Here is a 21591-nt window from a genome sequence, read left to right as displayed (position 1 = left end):
TTGAATGCATCTCATCCGGTCCTGGTGCCTTATCCACTTTAAGTACAGGCAGCCTATCCAATACCACCACCTTATTAATTTAAACCCATCCTGTATCTGAATTACCTCCTCTTCAACCATGGCCTGGGTAGCATTTTCTTCCTTGGTATAGACAAGGACTATATTTTCAAGATTTGAATACACCTAAAGATCTATGAGGCAATGCCCTTTTGATTGTTGGTATTAATTAATTGGTGGTGAAGCAGGAAGGCCATCCAAGGGCTTTCCCACCATGGGCTTAATCAAAGTAGGGGCAGAAAGGATCAAGGTGGGGGCAGAAAGGTGGCAGAGTCCCCAACTGTCACTCTTCTGCCCAATTTAATGCACCCTTACCACCAAACTCACCACAGAGGAGGGCATGAGATTCTGCCCTACGAGTCTGGTTGCATATACTCAGTCAGTATGGACTGACTGTGCAAATACGTGTTCTATGTCAGAACATGCTAGCATGAGAAGAGGCCATTTGGTCCTTTGAAACTTGCTCTTCCAGTACGCTAACTCATCCAGTGAGGTATCCAACAACGTTTTGGAAATAAACTTTAAAATTAAAGCCATCTATAACTAGCATAAGAAAATCATTATGAGTCACTGTGAAATCATGAATAACAGTAAATTTAAATAATGCTTAGTATGTTGAGAAAAACTAAGGCTTTACATGGTGGAGAATTTGAGGAGCAACAATGCAGGTAACCATTAATGTAAAAATAATATAAAACTGATTGGCTGGCATCTTTTTTCTCATCTGACATACCTAACACATAAACAGCCTTCTTGTAAAACATAAAGAGTTTGGGATTGAATTTCCAATCATCTGCTGTAACTACAGCAGAAGAACTCCAGAAAACTGGTGTGAATTCAACCCCGCTATCTTTAGACCCTTGGATATCCCACTTGTTAAATAAAGAGTAGGCATTTTTGATGCTTGGTTAAAATTAATTTGAAGCATTTAGTCTGTCATGCATAATCAAAACAGCTGTTGAACTGTTGGGTAGTTCTTTATAGGTTTCAGCACACGAGGTCTGATTGTATTGATCTTATTGCCTGCAGGCATTTTTAACTGCTATTGGAGACAAGAATCGGCGGGCAGTTCTTGCACTGGAGCACATGTTTGCTCCTGTACTAGATGGGGCCGTATCAACTCTTCTTGGGGTTCTCATGCTTGCTGGATCTGAATTTGACTTCATTGTCAGGTAAGAAGCTTCCCTTTTTCATTGCTAGTACCAGAAGTTTGTTCCTCACTATCCATCTTCATTTTGAGCTGCATTGCCATTTCTTTTTAAATCTCATATCACGCTGACTGTGGCGTTTTGTTGTAAATTACTTTCTGTCTGAAGTTTTATTTCTGGTAATTAACCGGCTGAAATTTTTTTACCAATGTGTGCATGATGGTTACTGATTGAAACCACTTTACCTCATTTGCTGTTAACTCCATACTAAAGACCCAGGCTTCTGTGCTTTATAATTTTAACAATGGAACTAGAAAGACTGATTTATCATAACTTTTATGTGCTGTATTATAATGTAATTATACCAAAGTATCCTCAATTTTAAGAATATAAGATGCCGAAGTTGTAGGTGCACAACAAAATTCAAAGCTCATCACTTGAAGGAGATGAGGGGGGGAAAAGGAGAAGCAGCAGCAATGGACCAATACATCCCCTCAGTGTCAGATCATCTGTTTTACTGGATGCAGCTGTTTTACTTACCATTTCAAGAAGAAATTGCCTCCTCTTTCTTTATGTGGAAGTTCATTCTTTTTATCAGTATTCAAATAATCATTTAGTAGTACAGAACTTGAGTTTTGCTGAAAAAAGACATTTCTTATCAAGTTTTTCATCTTGCAACCAATAGGACAATTCGCAAGCCCCCGATGCACAAAGGGCACCCTCCAAAGATAGTATTCCCCTTTCCTTTTCGCCCTTTTAAAAGCTTAACAAAAATAGCCTGCCCCACTCCTGCCTGAATGCCCACGCCAACCATATTATCGGCTTGTTAACAAGCTCAATTGACCCTTTATTTTTTATTTAAATATGACGGGCTGCTGATTTCAGCACCCACCCGCCTACTGTGTTATGGGGTGAGCTTGGGGTAGGAGGGAAGGTGTTGGGGTGGGCGCCAGTCCTATTTGACATGCTTCCCTGCCAAAGACACAGCTGGTGGGGGCACGTAAAACCCAGCCCTCTGTTTTCAGTAGCTCAGATCCTGCTTTCACTCATAAATTTTACTCCCTGTGCACACAAACATATAAGGGGCAATTTTAACCCTTCTTGCACAGGCAGTTAAAACGGCCTGTGCAATATACCCACACCAATGGCACTGCCTTCCATCGGCATGTGGTCATGATGGTGAGAGAGATATCTGACAGAAGGCAGCAATAAATATGCATATGGAGCTCCAATTGCAGGGCAGGTATTAATTGAGATGGGGGTGTGTGAGTGGCGGGGTCACAACCATGTGGAATGGCTGGACATTAACTTGGAGGCAGGTGGTGGTGTTTGGATGTCAGGAAACGGGTTTCCGCAGGTTCAACTGGAATTAATATAGGACCTGACTGCGGTTCTTTATCTCAATTTCTTGGTCACAATCAGCCAGTTTGAAAGGCTGGCTGGCTCCTGGTCACGTAAGCCTTTACCACCAGGCTACAGCTGGGGAGTGGAAGGAAGCGGAGGGAGATCAGGAAGCCGGGGAAGATCAAGATAATTGGAAAGGCACTTCATACCTGGATCCAGCAGTCCTCGCTTCCCTTTGCTGACGTATTTCCAAGGCCCGGATATCTCAGCCGGACAGGGTAGAATTTAAAGTGTTAGTTATATACAAGATGCCCATTATAATGTTTAAATTGCTAGTATGCAATAGTAGTCCCCTGTCCTGCCTTTGTTAAAATTGGACATGGTCATTTTGGAAGCAGGTTGGGGTCAGGATTCAGATCTTTAACATTTTAACATCTCCCCAAAGCGTTGGCGTGAGAGACGGCATTGTGTTCCATTCGTGCTACTGGGCTGTGGCAATTCTACTCATCTACAGGACAACGAGCTCTAGGAGATCAATAATTTGAATGAATTCCTTATCCATTCAGTCTCCCAGCCTGTGCAGGAGGAGTCCAGAGCCTGCACAACCCCAGTGGGAGCATCCCTGGGAGATGCTTTAACTCATAACACAAATTTTGTCAAGGTCAGCTCAACTGTAACACCCATTGAGGTGGCCACATACTTTATAGTAAACTGCGGAGTTTCACTGTTAAACATGTAAGCCATTACATGTTATCTTGTGGACAGTCCAATGCCTTCAACAAGTTACTGGTGCACAGCAATTGCCTTTGCTTAAAATGTTGAGTCCCTGATGCCTGTGTCTCAGTCCATTTTAGCTGAGCTAAGATATGATCAAGCCCTCTTGTTCTAATTTTCTTTCCTCTTCTCCTGAAGTCATGGGCTCATGCTAATGTGTTGATCCACAGATGATCTCCAGCACCTCACACAAGTGGTCATTTTTCAGGTTTGAGGTTAGACATTAAGTGTCAGAAAGCTAGTTGATCATGGAGCGTATCACAGAAGAGCCTGATCCAGTCCTCTACTCGAACTCCGCAAACAACTTTCCCTCAGTCACTGGATAGTCATCAGGAATGGGATCCCCTTTGCCTTTCCAACTAGTAAAAGTTGTAGCACCTGGTAGCTGAGATCAGCTAACTCAATATACAATAAATGCTTACCATGCCAGTAATGCCCAAATTCTATGAATTAATTATAAAAACCCAGCAGGGACCAGGGATTGAAACTCTTTCGAGTTATCAACAGTCACAGATTGCAACTCTTTCGAGTACAATCACAGTTCTTGGTTTCCGGGAGTGGGACGTGAACCCACAACCCTCTGATTCTGCATGGCTCAGTTCTGTAATTGAACCAATTAGGGAACTGGAGTCTGTTTTTAACTACCAATTTAAGTGGATACATTGCTTATTTTTTGTAGTTTGTTTATTTTAAAGAGAGTAGCCTGTTGGGTTCTGTGACTTCGTCTTACCTTACTGTTTTTGCTGCAGAATTGGTCTGGGCATCTCTATATAAGTATGATATAAAATAAATACAATTTTGTTGCAGAGCTGGGGGTGGGGCCTAATAATTGTCCCTACATAATTAGAAAGATAGAAAGGGGAGGGAGTCAGTAAGTCAAATAACTAAGACAAGTGGTTGTCCATTCCCACCATTAACAAATGCAATATAAATAATCGTTTGGTAGTGCAGAACTTGAGTATTGCTGAAAAAAGAGATGTGTCTAAGCTTTTCGTCCCGCACTCATCAGGACACTCACAAGAATACCAATATAAGGGGGAAAACAACAATTTATACTGTATGTGAAGAGAGTGCTGATTGGTTAGCAAGTGGCTTTGCCATGGAGAATGCACCACTGATGGTGACTGACAGTTAACTATCAAGCATTGTTTGAAATTTAAACCAGGCAGTTTGACCTTGATTGGTCAAGGCACTGCCCTGAGGAATGAGTCAGCAAATGACTGTCACTTACTTTGTTTAGCTGAAATGCAGCTAAATGGCTCTGTAATATATTGCTGATATATCACATGATATGAAATTTTGATAGGCCATGTTGGGTAGTAATGACAATGTCTGCAGATGTTTGCTGCTCAACTTAATGCATTAAATATATGAAAAAGCATCATTGTACATTTGGACATAGTGAAGGCAACTGTTCGCTGTCCTGCTGCACAATAATAGATTGATCCTTTATTTGTGCAAGCCCATTAAAAACATACTTAAGATTATGGCCTTGGAGTTATTACTCATAAATGTCTCCATAAGTTTAATTTGCGTCCCAGCTGTGTTTTATACCAACTGGTAAGACCTCTTATGGTTAAAAGCTTACCTTGGTATTCATAAAGTCTCCCGGTCCATAACCTTGAATGGTGGGAATGGATAACCACTTGGATGCTTTTCCTTTTTGACCTGAATTCTAGCTTTTATGTTTAAAACGGTTGATGCAAAACAAGAGTATTCATAATGTTAAATTGTACTACAAAAGATTTAGGTTGCAGTGCAGTGATGCTATTGTGTGAAGTGCTCTTATCAAATACAATGCCAGAATCTGCTATAGAAATGGCAGTATTTTAAAGCAGAATGCTGGTTCATGCTTTATAAAGGATTGCAATTTGAGCTATTTAGTAAAACTAAAACTCAGCATCTCTGAGGACTGTGGGCAGAAAGTTTTGATTAGTGTTGTGAGAGGAAACCTACTTGATACACTTGAGATTTAATTAGTGATTCTGTTGTGAGATGCAGCAGCATTTCACAGTGGATTAGCTGCCTGAGACTTTGCTTCTCCTGCCTCTAGACTAAATTGTTTAAATTCTGCACTCTTTACTTCATTTGTTTGCTTCTGCTGGGGTTAAGGTAATGGGGCCCCTTTCATTGTGCATGTTGTATGGTCCTGTTCAGTCATTCAGTTCACGTTCCATATTTTTCTGTGTGTGTAACAAACTATTCATGAATAACAGTCCATACCATGTGTTTGTCAATAAAATTAACAAACTAACATACTGTTCTTTTTTTTTTGGTCAACTAACACTGTTATTGTGGGATGTAGCCTCACTGATGTAAAAGGTAAAGAATTGTTGTGGTATTTTCTCTGACTATGTATTTACACTAAGATTTGAGTTGTAAATGACTTTTAAAATGTAATTTGTTTGACATATATAAGGAGGCCCTTAAAATTAATTGCACTAATCTTTGCAATTGTTACAGGTATTTCTTTGCAGTACTGGCTATTTTAACTGCTCTGGGTGTTCTCAATGGATTAGTGCTACTCCCAGTTCTTCTTTCTTACTTTGGACCATATCCTGAGGTATTTTTTTCTTTTTCTTTCATGATGATTCTACCATATTTGGACTTCAGAAAGTTCTTAGCGGAAAATGGGGATTAATTCACTAATTCTGTACTCTTAACGGAGCTAGGCTTGAAGGGAGCAGAGTCAGAGAACTAGCATGATAGTGTTGTCGTCCTGTCTCTGACCCACACACCCTTAACACATGGCACTGGAAGTACAGGATTGGTTAATTCATCCTAAAACAATACGAGTTACCAGGAAATCAGATAGGTGCAGTTATGAATAAATTATGGATTTGAAAATCACAGAAAATACTTTTTTTAATTCCAGCCCACATTCTTCATGAAATAAGCAAGGATTTAAAATGCCAGATTCATGGAGCCTTCTTGACTCCTACCTAAATTCATAGCCCTGTACAACCAGTAGAAAGTCAGCATTATTGATGGGGATAATGCTGGACAGACTAGAATGTCTGTGCCCTCACTCTGTTCTTTGAACTCCAAAGAACAGGGAAGATTACAGGTTACTGCCCATTGGCATTGCTGAAGGGTAGGCCTTAATTTGGCATGTGCATGCATAACTCCATAATCAGGTGAACCAAAAATAATCAGGGATCAGCAGTAGCTAAGTCTACCAAGAAGGGAAGAAAATAAAGCCTAAGAATAATACTTGAGGTTAGCTACCCTGTCCTTGATGTAAAAAGTCAGAGGGGTGGAAATTCATGCAGATTTGACGCATAACTGGTCTTGGATCAATTACTAGACTTGGTTTCATCATATAAAACTTCATCGTGTCTTGTTTCCTTTAGACAAAACCAATCCCAAGATCATCCAGGGGACAGTTGGGGGACCAGGGCAAGGCCTGAAATCAGACATCCTATAATATTATGACCATAATGAACATGGTACTTGTGCCCAGTATTATCATTGAATAGCGTTAGGTTCTGCAAAGAGCCAAGTAACTGGAAGAGCTCTCACCAAACTACCTCTGTACCCACTGTGAAAGAAATTACTCATTGTTACAACTGACTGGATGTGATTACAACAGTGTGATGAACTCTAGGTGAGACTAATTACTCTTCACACATTCGTTTCATAGGTTTCACCTCTTGATGGGAGAACCCGGCTGCCTACTCCATCACCAGAGCCACCACCTCGAGTTGTGAGATTTGCCGTTCACCCTGAGCAAGGGAATACTGGATCTGATTCTTCAGATTCTGAATACAGCTCACAGACTACAGTTTCCGGCATCAGTGAAGAACTTCAGCATTATGAATCCAATCCCAGCTCTACTGCATCAGCCCATCAGATCATGGTGGAAGCAACTGAGAATCCTGTCTTTCCCAGATCCACAGTAAGTGAAGCCAGTTTCTTTTAAAAAAAATAGTACTTGCCAATATTTGAAGGTTCAACATTTTCCTTTAGCTATCATTGCTTTAATTTCATTCAAAATGATGTACCAACAACAGAAAATTTTGAGTTATTTGACTTCAGAGGCAATGCATTGTTACTTGTAATGTTTGAATGAGGACCATTATTTGCCAGTGACACTTAGATGTTTTTTTACTTGTTCAAGGGATGTGGGTGTTGCTGGCTGGGCCAGCATTTATTTCCCATTCCTAATTTCCCTTTGAAAAGGTAACAGCAAGCCACCTTCTTGAACCTCTGCAGTCCATGAGGCGTAAGTACACTCAGAGTGCTATTAGGAAGGGAGTGCCAGGATTTTGACCCAGCGACAGTATAGGAATGACGATATAGTTTCAAGTCAGGATGGTGTGTGGCTTGGAGGGGACCTTGCAGTGGTGGTGTTCCCATGCATCTGCTGCTCTTTTCCTTCTAGGTGATAGAGGTCGCGGGTTTGAAAGGTGCTGTCGAAGGAGCCTTGATGAGGTGCTGCAGTGCATCCTGTAGATAGTGGCAGCAGTGTGTACCATGTGTCAGTGGTGGAGGGAGTAAATGTTTAAAGTGGTGCATAAAGCACCAATCAAGCGAGCTGCTTTGTCCTGGATGGTGTTGAGCTTCTTGAGTGTTGTTGGAGCTGCACTCATCCAGGCAAGTGGGGATTCCCCCACACTCCTGACTTGAGCCTTTTAGATGGTGGACAGGCTTTGCAGAGTCAGGAGCTGAGTTACTCATCACACAATTCCTAGCCTCTGACCTATTCTTGTAACCACAGTATTTATATGGCTAGTCCAGTTCAGTTTCTGGTTAATGGTAACCCTCCCAGGATATAGATAGTGGGGGATTCTGTGCTGGTAATGCCATTGAATGTCAAGGGGAGATGGTTAGATTCTCTCTTGTTGGAGATGGTCATGGTCTGATGTTTGTATGGCACGAATGTCACTTGTCACTTATTAGCGCAAGCCTGAATGTTGTCCAGGTCTTGCTGCATATGGACATGGACTGCTTCAGTGTCTGAAGAGTCATGAATGGTGCTGAACATTGTGCAATCATCAGTGATCATCCCCACTTCTGACCTTATGATGGAGGCAAGGTTGTTGATGAAGCAGCTGAAGATGTTTGGGCCCTGGACACTACCCTGAGGAGCTCCTGCAGCGATGTCCTGGGTCTGAGATGATTGACCACCAACAACCACAACCATCATCTTTTGTGCTAGGTATGACTCCACCCAATGGAGAGGTTTTCCCCTGATTCCAATTGACATCAGTTTTTCTAAGGTTCCTTGATGCCACACTTGGTCAAATGCTGCCTTGATGTCAAGGGCTGTCACTCTCACCTCACCCCTTAAGCTCAGCCCTTTTGTCCATGTTTGGGCCAAAGCTGTAATGAGGTCAGGAACTGAGTGGCCCTGGCAGAAACAAAAATGAGTGTCAATGATCAGGTTATTTCTGAGCAAGTGCTGCTTGAGAGCACTGTCGACGACCCTTTCCATCACTTTGCTGATAATCGAGAGAAGACTGGTGAGGCGGCAATTAGCTGGGTTGGATTTGTCCTGCTATTTTTGGACAGGACGTATCTGGGCAATTTTCCACATTGCCAGGTAGATGCTTACAGATAAGCTGTACTGGAACAGCTTAGCTGAGGGTACGGCTAATTGTGGAGCACAAGTCTTCAGTCCTTATGCCAGAATGTTGTCAGGGCCCATAGCCTTTGTTGTATCCAATACCTTTAGCTGTTTTTTGATATCACAGGGAGTGAATCAAATTAGCTGTGATGCTGGAGACCTCACAAAGATGCTGAGATGGATCATCCCTTGAAGATTGTTGCAAATGCTTCAGCTTTGTCTTTTGCACTGATGTGCTGGGCTGCTCCATCATTGAGGATGGGGATATTTGTGGAGCCTCCTCCTGCAGTTAGTTATTTATTTTTCTACCGCCATTCACAACTGAATGTGGCAGGACTGCAGAGCTCAGATCTGATCCATTGGTTGTGGGATTGCTTGGTTCTGTCTGTCACATGCCGCTTCCACTGTTTGGCATGCAAGTAGGCCTGTGTTGTAGGTTCACGAGGTTGACATCCCATTTTTTTTAAATATGCCTGGTGCTGCTCCTGGCATGCCCACCTGCACTCTTTGTTGAACCAGGGTTGATTCCCTGACTTGATGGTAATAGTAGAGTGCGGTATATACTGGGCCATGAGGTTTACAGATTGCGGTTAAATACAGTTCTGCTGCTGCTGATGGCCCACAGCGCCTCAAAGATACCTGGTTTTGAGTTGCTAGATCTGTTCGGAATCTATCCCATTTAGCACAGTGGTAATGCTACACAATACGATTGAGAGTATCCTCATGTGAAGACAGGACTTCGTCTCCACAAGGACTGTGTGCGGCGGTCGCTCCTACCCATACTGTCACTGACGGATGCATTTGCAACAGGTAGGCTGGTGAGGATGATGTCAAGGAGGTTTTTCTCTCTTGTTGGTTCCCTCACCAGCTGTCACAGACCCAGTTGAGCAGCTATGTCCTTTAGGACTCAGCTAGCTCAGCTGGTAGTGGTTTGACCAAGCCAATCTTGGTGATGGACATTGAAGTCCCCCACACAGAGGACATTCCATGCCCTTGCCACCCTCAGGGCTTCTTCCAATTGGTGTTCAACATGGAGGAATACTGATTCATCAGCTGAGGGGGGTGGGGTAGTCGGTGGTAAACAGCAGGAGGGTTCCTTGCCCATGATTGATTTGATGCCATGAGCCTTCCTGGAGTCTGGAGGCATTGTTACGGTCTCTCAGGGCAAGCACTCTGCCACCACCTCTGGGGGGTCTGCCCTGCCAGTGGAACAGGGCTTAATCAGGGATGGTGATGCTGGTGTTTGGGACATGATCTGTAAGGTATGATTTGGTGAGTATGATTATGTCAGGCTGTTGTTTGACTAGTCTGTGGGACAGCCCCCTCCTTGCAGAGCCATTTCCGTTGCCTAGGTTGATATCAGGTGGTCTGTCTGGTTTCATTGTTTTTTGAAGATTTTGTAGCTGTTTGATACAACTGAGTTGTTTGCTGGACCATTTCAGGAGGCAATTAAGAGTCAACCACATGGCTGTGGGGTCACATGTATGTCAGACCAGGGAAGGATGACAGATTTTCTCCCTGAAAGGACTTTAGTGAACCAGATGGGCTTTTACAGCAATCAACAATGGTTTCATGGCCACCATTGGATTAGCTTTTAATTTTTGAATTTTATTCATTGAATTTAAGTTCTGTCAGTTGTCGTGGTGGGATTTGAACCTTTCCTAGACGATTAGTTTGGGCCTCTGGATTATTAGTCCAGTGACATTACCATTATGCCACTGTCTCCCCCTAAATATTGTCACTTAATGTGAATATATTACAGCTACAAATACAACTTCAGTAAATTCCACAACAGATATAATTTCCTACATCTTTAAACAATAATTGCACAGTAATAATGCTTTCCGATGATTATATATTAATAGTTGCTTGGTAGTACAGAACTTGAGTATTGCTGAAAAGAGAGACATGCTGTCAAAGCTTTTCATCTTGCACTCATTAGGACAGACTCAAAAATACCAAATTTCAAAGGTACCAACAATTTATACTGTATGAGAAGAGGGTGCTGATGGGTTGGCCAATCTGCTCTGTTTGGTAAAGGATATTTTGTGGAGAAGGCACCAGGGAGCTATTGTCCCCCATGCTTTTGTTTAATTAAAAACATGCAATGCCTGAACATGCTCTTTTTGCTTGCAGAGGGCAGGGCCCTGCATGTGAATATATGTAGCTTCTAGCAAGCATAAGTGAGTCACATTGTGAGCCCGACTGATAATCTTAAATTGATTGTCAGTATAATTCCTAGCACACTCAGGATTGTTCAGCAAATTCTGCTCAATCGTGGAATCACATCTAACTTTAGACATTATGTTCTGGGTTTTGCAGATTGAGTACGGTCAGTACTCTGCCTATTACAAACAGCCAAAGGGACGTGCAGTTTGATAATCCATCTACCGGTCATGAGGATGTATAGCCTACACACCTGGCACTGAAATTCATATACCACATTATTCATTTGTGTGGTAGGCAGCGCATCTTTTGACTCAACAGCAGCATCCTGTTAGTGGAAAATGGCACTTGTGTTGCTACTGTATAGTAGCAGTGTAGAGCCGCTAGCTTCCAACCTGTTGCTCAAATTTTTGGGATACTTTACCCTTCCAAGGCAATTTGAGGTGGACTGAGCATTTTTCAGGTCCAAAAGTGTCAGTCTTAAGCCCTTTCATGAGTATGTGTGCTGCACAGTGAGCAGTAGTCTGATTGGGGTAGACATACTACATTCATTGCCTTCAAATTCCTCCTCCTAAAAAATAAGTTGGACAAGACCTAGCAGCTACATTTAAAGTTAATGCCTGTTCACTGCTTGATGTGGTTCCTGGACATGTGTTTTACCTAAGGCAATTGCGTGATTCCAGAAACCAAATTCCATTGTGATCAGGAACAGCTTCTGTGATGATATGAATTTTTAACATAACAATAGAAAAATCTTTAGGAACATTAAAAGGCCTTTCCCTTTTTGCTATTCGCAACCATGCTTTCTCACCATGATCTCTTTTTTTCCCTCAGAAATACATTGAATTGTTTCTTGAAACTATTTATATAGCTACTTTAATGGATTTCCCAGGTTACTTATTCCAATAAATCCATTTGGGGTGAAAGCATTCTGCCTCAGGCTTTTAACTGATCAAAATATTTTTAATTAAGTAAGTCATATTATACATTGTTTATCAAGTTGTACTGCAGTGTAATAGTAAATAAATTGATATGTACGGGCATTAATAGTTTGTATTGTTTACAGGTTGTCCAGCCAGATTACAGATTCCATCGACCAAGACCAAGGCCATCTCCACAACAGGATATTAAACATCAACAATCCTGGAGGAATTGTAGGAACCAGAGTTTGGAGGCAAGGGAAGGGTTTCAACCGCCTCCTTGCAGACCACGCATGGACGCTTTTGAAACTGCTCATGAAGGGCACTCCAGACTAGGCAATAGAGATCGTCAAAGTCATAGATCCCGTTCTCATAAGACTAGGAACACAACAGCCACTGGTGCTGCAGCACCAACATACTGCCAGCCTATCACTACTGTGACCGCCACAGCCTCAGTTACTGTCGCTGTGCATCCTCCCATACACAGCCAAAATGTATTTGGAGGGTACCCACATTATGAGGGGTACAGTGAAACTGATGAAGGAGCATTTGTTGATCCTCATGTGCCTTTTAATGCACGTTATGAAAGAAGGAGCTCAAAGGTGGAAGTTTTAGAGTTGCAGGACGTTGAATGTGAAACACAGAGCAGTGGGAACGGAACAAATTAGGTAAGTTTCCTACAGAAATTCAATGAAAGATGCACTACTACTTAAAATGTTATGAATCGTTGATACCTATGTCAAATTCTTTGGGCTAAATAGATAAGGAAAAATTACTGATGTTTCTTCTAACAAAAAGTAAATTACTTGAGTAAATGCATTATTTTACAAGTTAAGTTAGTGTTAAGTCATGTATGAATTTAGGAAGATTGCGACTATGTAAACTGTAATTAGTATGTGTTTATGTAATATGAAAATAATTTCATAGGCTGGGATTTTCCGGCCCTGACTTGGGCGGGCATTGTCACGGGCAGGACGGCTGCTCTCCAAATTTTCCCGTTCCGCCCATGATGATGCCCACTAGTGTCGGGGCTGGAAAATCCTGGTCATAGTCTTTATACGAATGCTTTTTAAAAACTTGAAATGAATTACTGAAATCTTTCTCAATATCTGTTCCTAACAGTTGTGTTTTCCTTTTAACCCTTTCCAGTATGGAAGTTATGATGCACAGATGGCCAAAGATGGAAAAACTCTTCACTTGCATAGTCCTTGAAACTCCAAGCTATAAATACAGGCGATCCTGAACTGGGAAAACAGTTTACTGCAACTGTTAATCTATTGTATTATTTGTTAAATATTCTCTAAAATATTTAAAGGATGTACACATATGTATTATACAGATGTACAATGTAAAGTAGTATAATTTTAGGAGTTGTGAACCTCCTGTGAATGGATTGGGAACAATGTGTGATCTATACATTATGTACATTGATCTGTGTATCTGTGCCACATTTACGCTTAATCTAGTCATAAATGTCAGCATATGTTGCTGCTGCTTAAAATATTGTATAATTTACTTGTATAATTATTCTATGCAAATATTGCTCATGTGATAGGATTTTTTTGTAAAGATACACATTTTTAAAAATATTTTAATTTTGCATATCACAACCCTGTGGTAGTATAAAATGTTACTGTTAACTTTCAAACACGCTATGCGTGGTTCTTAAAATGATCAGATATGAAGAAAAGCACGTTAATCTTTATGACCTTGTTAGTTATAGTTGTTTGATTCTCTTGCTGTGTATTATACAGGTCTGTGTTGTTTTAATTTAACCCTTAGTGTGTGTATATTTATTGATCCCCTCCAGATTCTTTGAATGATGAACTGTATCTGAAATTTCTAACTGTCAAACTAACACAGAGACAGTCTTTTTATATTTTTTCTTTATTTATTGTCAATCTAAATAGAATGCATTTTTGAAAATGATCCACCATTAAGCTCAGACACTGTTCTCTTTAGCATAGATTTTAATATTTGTAAAGACATACATTCAGCAATGGAAACTTGTGATGGGGAGGCTTAAACCCAATCTCAACTTTATTTGTAAATATGTAGGGGGAAAAAACTGTCTCTTAATACTGATTTATGTTAATGTTAAACTCATCTACTGCTACACATGTTTGGCATCACTATAATCAAATCAGGTGGACATGAAAGGTATGAATCTTTCAGGAGGAGTCTTAAGTGTATGCTTTTTACATATATAAACTCTGTTTTAAGGAAAAAACATAGAGTTCCAACTTCACAACAGAAAAACACTTAATTGGCTATAAAGTAGTTTGGGGCAATCTGAGGTCATGAAAGATACAATATAAGTTCTTTCTTTTCATTTGATGTTCCAAAACCCAAATGGTATCTGTGACTGAACCACAATATTCTGTTAATGACTATCCTGATGCCTTACTAAGCTTTTGCTTTTGTCTTGGTAGTGAATTGGTTGGTCATTGTGGGATGAAATTGCTTTTGGTGATATTTGTAACAAACAGGCATTCACATGAAATTCACCTGTGCATTATTTTAATGCATTTGTTAACTCATCTAAACTAAATGTGTAATCAAATGCATTAAAATAACACATGGAGGAACTCCATGCAACTATAGTAAGATGATAATTACAAATATTTCAGACGGTCATTTTTAAATATTTCTTTTAATGTTCAATATTGAAGGATTGGGGCAATTTGACATTGGCCGTTGCATAAAACGAGCAATATTGGATCTGCTGCTTGTTTTACACCTCTCCCAAATAGGAATATCAGGAGAGGAGTATAACAGGTGGTGATCTGAGATCGCCCATTTTGCACTATCGCCATAAATTAAATTATGGCCGTTGAATCTTGTGATTTATTTTGGTACTTTGCCACAGTCTTGTTGCTATTGAAATTACAGATGATGCCAAACTGTGTCACATAGCAAATAGATTGAGTTATATTTTCTGTTTTAAATGTTAAAATAAGCTACTGCCATTAGCACACTAAGGGTTAACCCTAATTGCCAACTTTCTTTTATAAAAACAGTTTACTTTCTGGCATAGAAATGTGTGTGACATTAAGCCACAGATTTCAATGTGGCACTTGTGGTGGATTGACTTGAGATCATCCAGGATCCACAACAAAAACTGTATGGTGTTAATTGGAACTAACTTCAGATGCCATAGCGCTTATTAGATTGTGTCAAAAGTTCAGAGTGGCTTCCCACTGCTACTGCCTTAGCGTCTGTCTGTCACTTCTCACCAGTTATTTTCTCCCTCTTGTTTAACAGCACAGATTCTATCAAATGCAGATATAGGTATGTGTACTTTCTCCCTTCCGTCCCCCACTGTCTGCTGCTTCTGCACAATGTAGACATTTTCTCCTATCGTCACATTGGCAAAGGGAGAACTTCTCAGTGGCTGGCAACTATGTTTTTAAGAAAAAATGTATTTTTTGTGATATTTATATTTTTGTATCATAAGAATGTTTTCTTACAGTATTTGTATGCCAGTTTATAACAAAAATGCAGGGATTTTTTTTTTCTTCTGTTACAGCTATGTTTTACTTTGTAATGGATTTTAATCTGTATAAAGTGCTTACTAATGTTAATAACTAAATAGGAAAGATATATAACAGTTACATTAAGAACTCGTAGATTTTAGTATGAGGATGCAAAAGGAAAAATATTCAAACTGGGTCTCATCACCTGCCAGTTTTGGCAGAGATGGGTTTGTGTCATTTCAGTTACAAAGATAAATGTATGCCATATAATTTATTTATATGAAAATTTATTTTTGTAGTGTATATAGTAGTCATCAAGTCTTTTGACAGAAGTATATTTTTAAAGAGTTTATATGTAATGATACCATTATGTTGGATCATAACTGAGACAGTTACAGTGCACACTTTCATTGTAACTTACACTTGGAGAAGATGTTTTACAGTGTTAAAATGAAAGCAACTATTCTAAATGTTACATAATTTGGTTCAAATTTCCATGGAATACGTGCCTTGTGTGTTTTATCCATATGCATCATGGGACATGGAAATTGTTCAAGCTCTCTAAATATTAATGTTCAAACACTGATAGAATTTCTAACAAATAAAAATAATATAACTTAACTGTGGTATCATGTCCTTATTACTTTAGTAAATTGTTTTGAATTTATAGTCCCAAAAATCCACAAACCTTTAATATATTCAGGCCCAGCAGATCATTCAGCATCAGAAATTGATTACACCAGGTCTCCACCCATTTGAACTTTTCATTGGAATTTCCTGTAGGGGTGGAAGTAGGCGATTGTAGCAATGCTGTCTTACAGACTGACATCATAAATAGAGGCTGGACCAGCAAAATGGCAACAGTCACCAGAATCCATGCTAGTCTCACATCTGATGTTCCCAGACCTACAATACCCACCCACTTCCACCCTGGTTTCATGCCCTGGAATACTGAGCAAAGAGCGATATTGCAGTAGAGAAGGGGCTGATATCCAGTCCATGGCACCATCTTCAGCCAGACTTGCTAGCTCTGCACTGAACCACCTTCACCTTTGCCTTAGTCCTGCCCCCATTTAGCAAGTACTCTAGCTGCACTGATAGTAGCACAGGTTCCCATTAGCAACATGCAAATTACTTGACCCTCTAGAAATCTGATGGGGTCAGTCACTCCCTTTCAGGCACTTCAGAAGTTCACTCCACTAGCAATGTGGTGGAATGGGACCACACAAAATAGTATGGAAGAAAATAAATGAATCATACAGGTATAAACCAAGTTTATTTTATCAAAGATGCCTGTCATATTTGGAGTATATCTTGCACTCAAGATTAGGAGTGCCTATTTTACATAGGGCAGGATTTTCCCTTCATCCAGCAGGTGGGCCTGGGAGCAGCTGTAAACGGACAACCGCAACCCATGATCGGGCCCTGACCACGATTTTCACGCTGGCTGCCCAATTAATGGCCAGCCAGTGTGAAACGTGTGCCGAGAGCCTCAGTGCTGCCGGGATGGGGGTGTGAAGAGCGCAAGCGCTGAAGTCTGTGCATGCGTGGGGGAGTGCACACTGAAAGCTCCCTGAAGGCACAGAGCTGCCTCAGGGAACTGAAGAATTTTTAAATGAAAAATAAAGATTTTAAAAATAAGGGAAACGTCGCCACTTGTGACTCAGTCACGTGAACAGGGACATATTAAAAATTATGTTTAAAAATTTTTTATTTTTTTAAATTACTGTTGGAAACCTCATCCTGCCCGTGGATGAGGTTTCCTAAAAAATGCAAAGACCGCCTGGCATATTTGCCTGCCTGCCAACCGTAAGGTTGGACATGCAGCGAAAAAACAAATTAATTGCTAATTTAATGGCCTTAATAGGCCTCTTAATTGTTGGGCGCACTGCATGACATTGGGACATTCGCCCAACGTCATGCTCACTATTTTACTCCTGATCGGGTCGAGCAGCGCCCACCTGCGGGACATAAAATTCTGCCCATAGTTTTACACAGCTTGTTTCTATGCTGTAAATACTAACAGATCAGGATCCACACAAATCTCCTCCCACCCTTCATCTAACCCTGTCAACATATCCTTCTATACCATTCTCCCTGTTTAAAGTTTCCCCATAAACACATCTATGCTGTTTGCCTTAGTTATTCCTTGTGGTAACGAATTCCACATTCTAACAGTTCTCTAGTCAAAGAAGTTTCTTCTAAATTCCTCTATTGGATTTTTAGCAACTATCATATTTATGGTCCCTATTTCTGGTGTCACTCCACAACTTGAAACATCTCTATGTCTACCCTACAACTCCTTTCACAATCTCCTTTCACAGCCTCTATCAGACCACCCTCAGCCTTTTTTCTGGAGAAAAGAGCCCCAGACTGTGCTAATTCCCAAATGAGCCAGAACTTCTGGTTTGATGGTCCGCACTCACTGCTATTAGTGTCAGGGGCAGACAAAGGTCTGCCTCTTCAGGGCAGGAAACAACGGAGGTTTCACAGAAGCCCCCAGGAATATTGGCTCATAATAAAATGTTTGCTTAAAATAAACATAACCAACTTGTTACAAATAGCTTTAATTTCAATACCTACCTCAAAATTTAGAATACAAGCATTGTAAATGACTGTGACATTAAATGTGCACACCTGTCTCCCCTAAGAGCTATGTTTGCAGGAGTTTTGTATTTGGAATTTGCATGTAGAATCCCCAAGCTACCTTGCCTTCCGATTCCTAAAGCTGTGACGGAGAGACTTTTATCTCAATACAAAAGCAAAATACTGCAGATGCTGGAAATCTGATACAAAAATAAAAAATGCTGGAAACACTCTACAGGTCAAGGCAGCATCTGAGAGAAACAGAGCTAACCTTTCAGGTCAGTGACCCTTCATCAGTACATTTCTGATGAAGAGTCGTTGACCTGAAACGTTAACTCCGTCTGCACAAATGCTGCCTGACCTGCTGAGTGTTTCCAGACTTTTATCTAAAATATCAGTTCCAGAGGTCAAAGAATAAATGAATAAATCCTCCAGCCCCATCCTTTGCACAAATATTTCAATATTTCGAGGTACCTTTCTTGATGAGACAACTGAAGGATGAGTAATACTCAAGAACTGAACCTATTATGCAACATTTAAGTTCTACATACAATCATTACACTTGTGAAGCTTCCTTTCTTGGAATAAAGATCATGAACAAGGTAGTTCTATACTGACTAGGTTTATATATGAAAACATATTTTTCAAGGTCTCACCTTTAAGACACACCACACTCAATCATCACCTGGTGTCAAAGCAGGAAGTAAGAGGTCAAGACATCTGGTGATTCAGGTCGCAGCAGAGCTCTGCTGCAACATAGAGCATAGCTTTTTAATATGATGGGTTTGTTGAGAATAATTTTTATCTAATATCTGAAAAGGTGTTATTTATAAATGTACCTATTCTAAATTGAAAGGATGAAATCACTAGCATTGTGATTTGTCTCCAGAAAGTAAAAAGTGAAGAAAAAGTCATGTTCATTGTTTGCTTTACACTAAGTCCCTAATTAAGTGCCACAATGGAGCAAATCCATCTGGAGATAATGGAAACTGCCGGATGATCAAGTCTCCTTTTTGCGACAGAGTGGCCTTGAAATTGTACATTTGGGATACTAGCAGAAAATTGCTTAATGAGTTTGTCTGAAATTCGTCTCTTAGCTATTTTACTGAAAGTACCAACCAATTTTTGTAACAAGTAATATGTCCACTGAAGGGGAGAGGATTTTGAGACAGATGTGTTTAGCATCTGTATGCTGGTATCCCATGGCAAAAATTCATAATTTCACAGCCTATGAATCTGTTACCTCTGATTGGCTTATTTAAATAATGTAGTGAAATTTCCAACATGTACAAACAAGACCTTTTTTTTCACCAATTAAAGGCAAGATATTCCTGAAGAACAATGCTGGCAATGTAACATGATGCTCTGACTCACTTCTAATACAAAAAGTCTTCATAGGCAGTGAATTTTACCAGTTACCAGGCATTCAGTCAACTATTCACCTGACAGATACCCAGGCAGTGTGAAATATTAATTTAAAACAAATTCCATTTTAATTAACTTCTGCAAATCTAAGCTCCAACTCTCATCAAAATTATTGCAGTAATGGGATTGCAGCAAATCGAGACTCCATTGCAGCTGTACAGGTTAAGAGGCAGATATAAGGTGAGAAGTTGCTCCTGACAATGTAGATATGGATACTTCATCTTATTTAGGACAGATTAACACATATTAAAATAGCAGAGAGAAGAATTTGGTATAGGCATGTAAAGTTTTCATACATTTATGAGGCTAGAAAGTGGATGTGCTTGTTGACTCCTACCTTCCTAATCTTCCTATCTTCCTCCTGTTCCTGAGCTTCTCCTTGGTGGCAAGGGCTGTACCCTCAACATGGCCAGGTTCTGGAAGACACAACAGGCAATACCTGAGCCATGAGCAAATTGGTATAGAGTAAATAAGATTGGGGAGTAAAATGCGTGGCTCAAAAGTTGGTGTGGGTGAAATGGGTCTCGATTCATGGGGCACTGCACCAGCACTGAGGAAAGTGGGAGCTGTATCATTGGGACAGCCTTCACCTGAACCTTGCTGGGACCAGTGTTCTGGCACAACGTACGACTATGGCAGTAGAGAAGACTTTAAATGAAATAGTGGGGGCAAGGGATTAAGTGTGGGAAGATGTAATAAATTAAAGAAAAGACAAGGCAACACAGTAAGCTAGCAGTAAGTGATGTGATAACCAGAGTGTGGTAGGAAGGGACAGAGCTTACAAACTTAAGAGTGTGCCAGCAGATAAACCCAGACCTTGCAAAAATGGTAAAAATACAGAGTTAAAGGGTCTATATCTGAATGTGCATAGCATTCATAACAAAACAGATGAATTGACAGCTCAAATAGAAATATATATGTATGATCTGATAGCCATTACAGAGATATGGCTGAAAGATGACAAAGGCTAGGACCAGAATATTCAAGGGTACATGACATTTTGGAAGGACAGGAAACTAGAAAAAGGTGGAGGGGTAGCTCTGTTAATTAAGGATGGCATTAGTATAATAGAAAGAGATTACCCTAGTTCTAAAGATCAAGATGTCAAATCAGATTGGGTAGAGATAAGAAATAGTAATGATAAGAAGTCACTTGTGGGAGTAGTTTATAGGCTTCCGAACAGTAACCATACTATAGGATGGAGTAGTTTATAGGCCCTGAACAGTAACCATACTGTAAGGCAGCGTATACAGGAAAAAATAATGGAGAGTTGTGAGAAAGGAATGGTAATAGTCGGGTGATTTCAATCCACATACAGATTGGGCAAATCAGATTGGCAAAGGTAGCCTGGAAGATGAGTTCATAGAGTGTTTTCGGGACCATTTCTTAGAGAAGCACGTGCTAGAGCCAACCAGGGAGCAGGCAATTCTAGATCTGGCAATGTGCAATGAGACAGGATTAATTAATAATCTCACAGTAAAGGTGTTCCTAGGTAGCAGTGAGCATAGCATGATTGAATTTCCCATTCAGTTCTAGAGAGAGAAGAATGGGTATAAGACTCGTGTTTTGACCTTAAATAAGGGCAATTTTGAGGGTATGAAGACAGAGCTGGCTAAAGTGAACTGGAAAATTAGGCTAAGGGATAAATCAGCAGAGATGCAGTGGTAGACATTTAAGGAGATACTTCATAACACTCAGCAAAGATACATTCCAAAGAGAAAGAAAGACACTAGGGAAAGGATGTACCATCTGTGGCTAACTAAGGAAGTTAAAAAATAGTATCAAATTGAAAGAAAAAGTGTGCAATTCTGTGAAGATTAGTGGCAGGTTAGGAGATTGGACAGAGTATAAAAAACAGCAAAAATGACTAAAAACTAATAAGGAGGGAGAAATTAGAATACGAGAGAAAGCTGGCTAAAAATATAACAACAGATAGTAAAAGTTTCTACAGGTATTTAAAAAGGAAAATAGTAAGTAAAGTGAATATTGGTCCTTTACAAATTGAGTCTGGGGAATTAATAATGGAAAATAAGGAAATGGCGGATGAACTGAACAGATATTTTGCACCTGTCTTCACTATAGAGGATACAAATAACATCCCAGAAATAATTGTGAATCAAGAGGTG

At 40.2% G+C, this 21591-nt stretch overlaps 1 protein-coding gene across 2 annotated transcripts in view; it reads left to right on the top strand.

Moving 5' to 3' along the window:
- The window catches only part of ptch1 (patched 1), an 88773-nt gene extending 72698 nt beyond the window's left edge, over positions 1–16075 (top strand). For both annotated transcript variants that reach the window (XM_078568396.1, XM_078568406.1), the window contains exons 20-24: positions 1087–1229; positions 5787–5886; positions 6967–7221; positions 12125–12646; positions 13128–16075. In XM_078568396.1, coding sequence (XP_078424522.1) covers positions 1087–1229; positions 5787–5886; positions 6967–7221; positions 12125–12646 — 1020 coding nt within the window. In that variant the 3' untranslated portion in view covers positions 13128–16075. The remainder of the gene's footprint in view (positions 1–1086; positions 1230–5786; positions 5887–6966; positions 7222–12124; positions 12647–13127) is intronic.
- The last annotated feature ends 5516 nt before the right edge of the window (positions 16076–21591 follow it).

This window comes from Cetorhinus maximus, chromosome 2 (genome assembly GCF_964194155.1).
Source record: "Cetorhinus maximus chromosome 2, sCetMax3.hap1.1, whole genome shotgun sequence".
Classification (NCBI taxonomy): domain Eukaryota; kingdom Metazoa; phylum Chordata; class Chondrichthyes; order Lamniformes; family Cetorhinidae; genus Cetorhinus; species Cetorhinus maximus.
The sequence above is the reverse complement of the archived record's forward strand: the minus strand, read 5'-3'. Positions and strand labels throughout refer to the sequence as shown.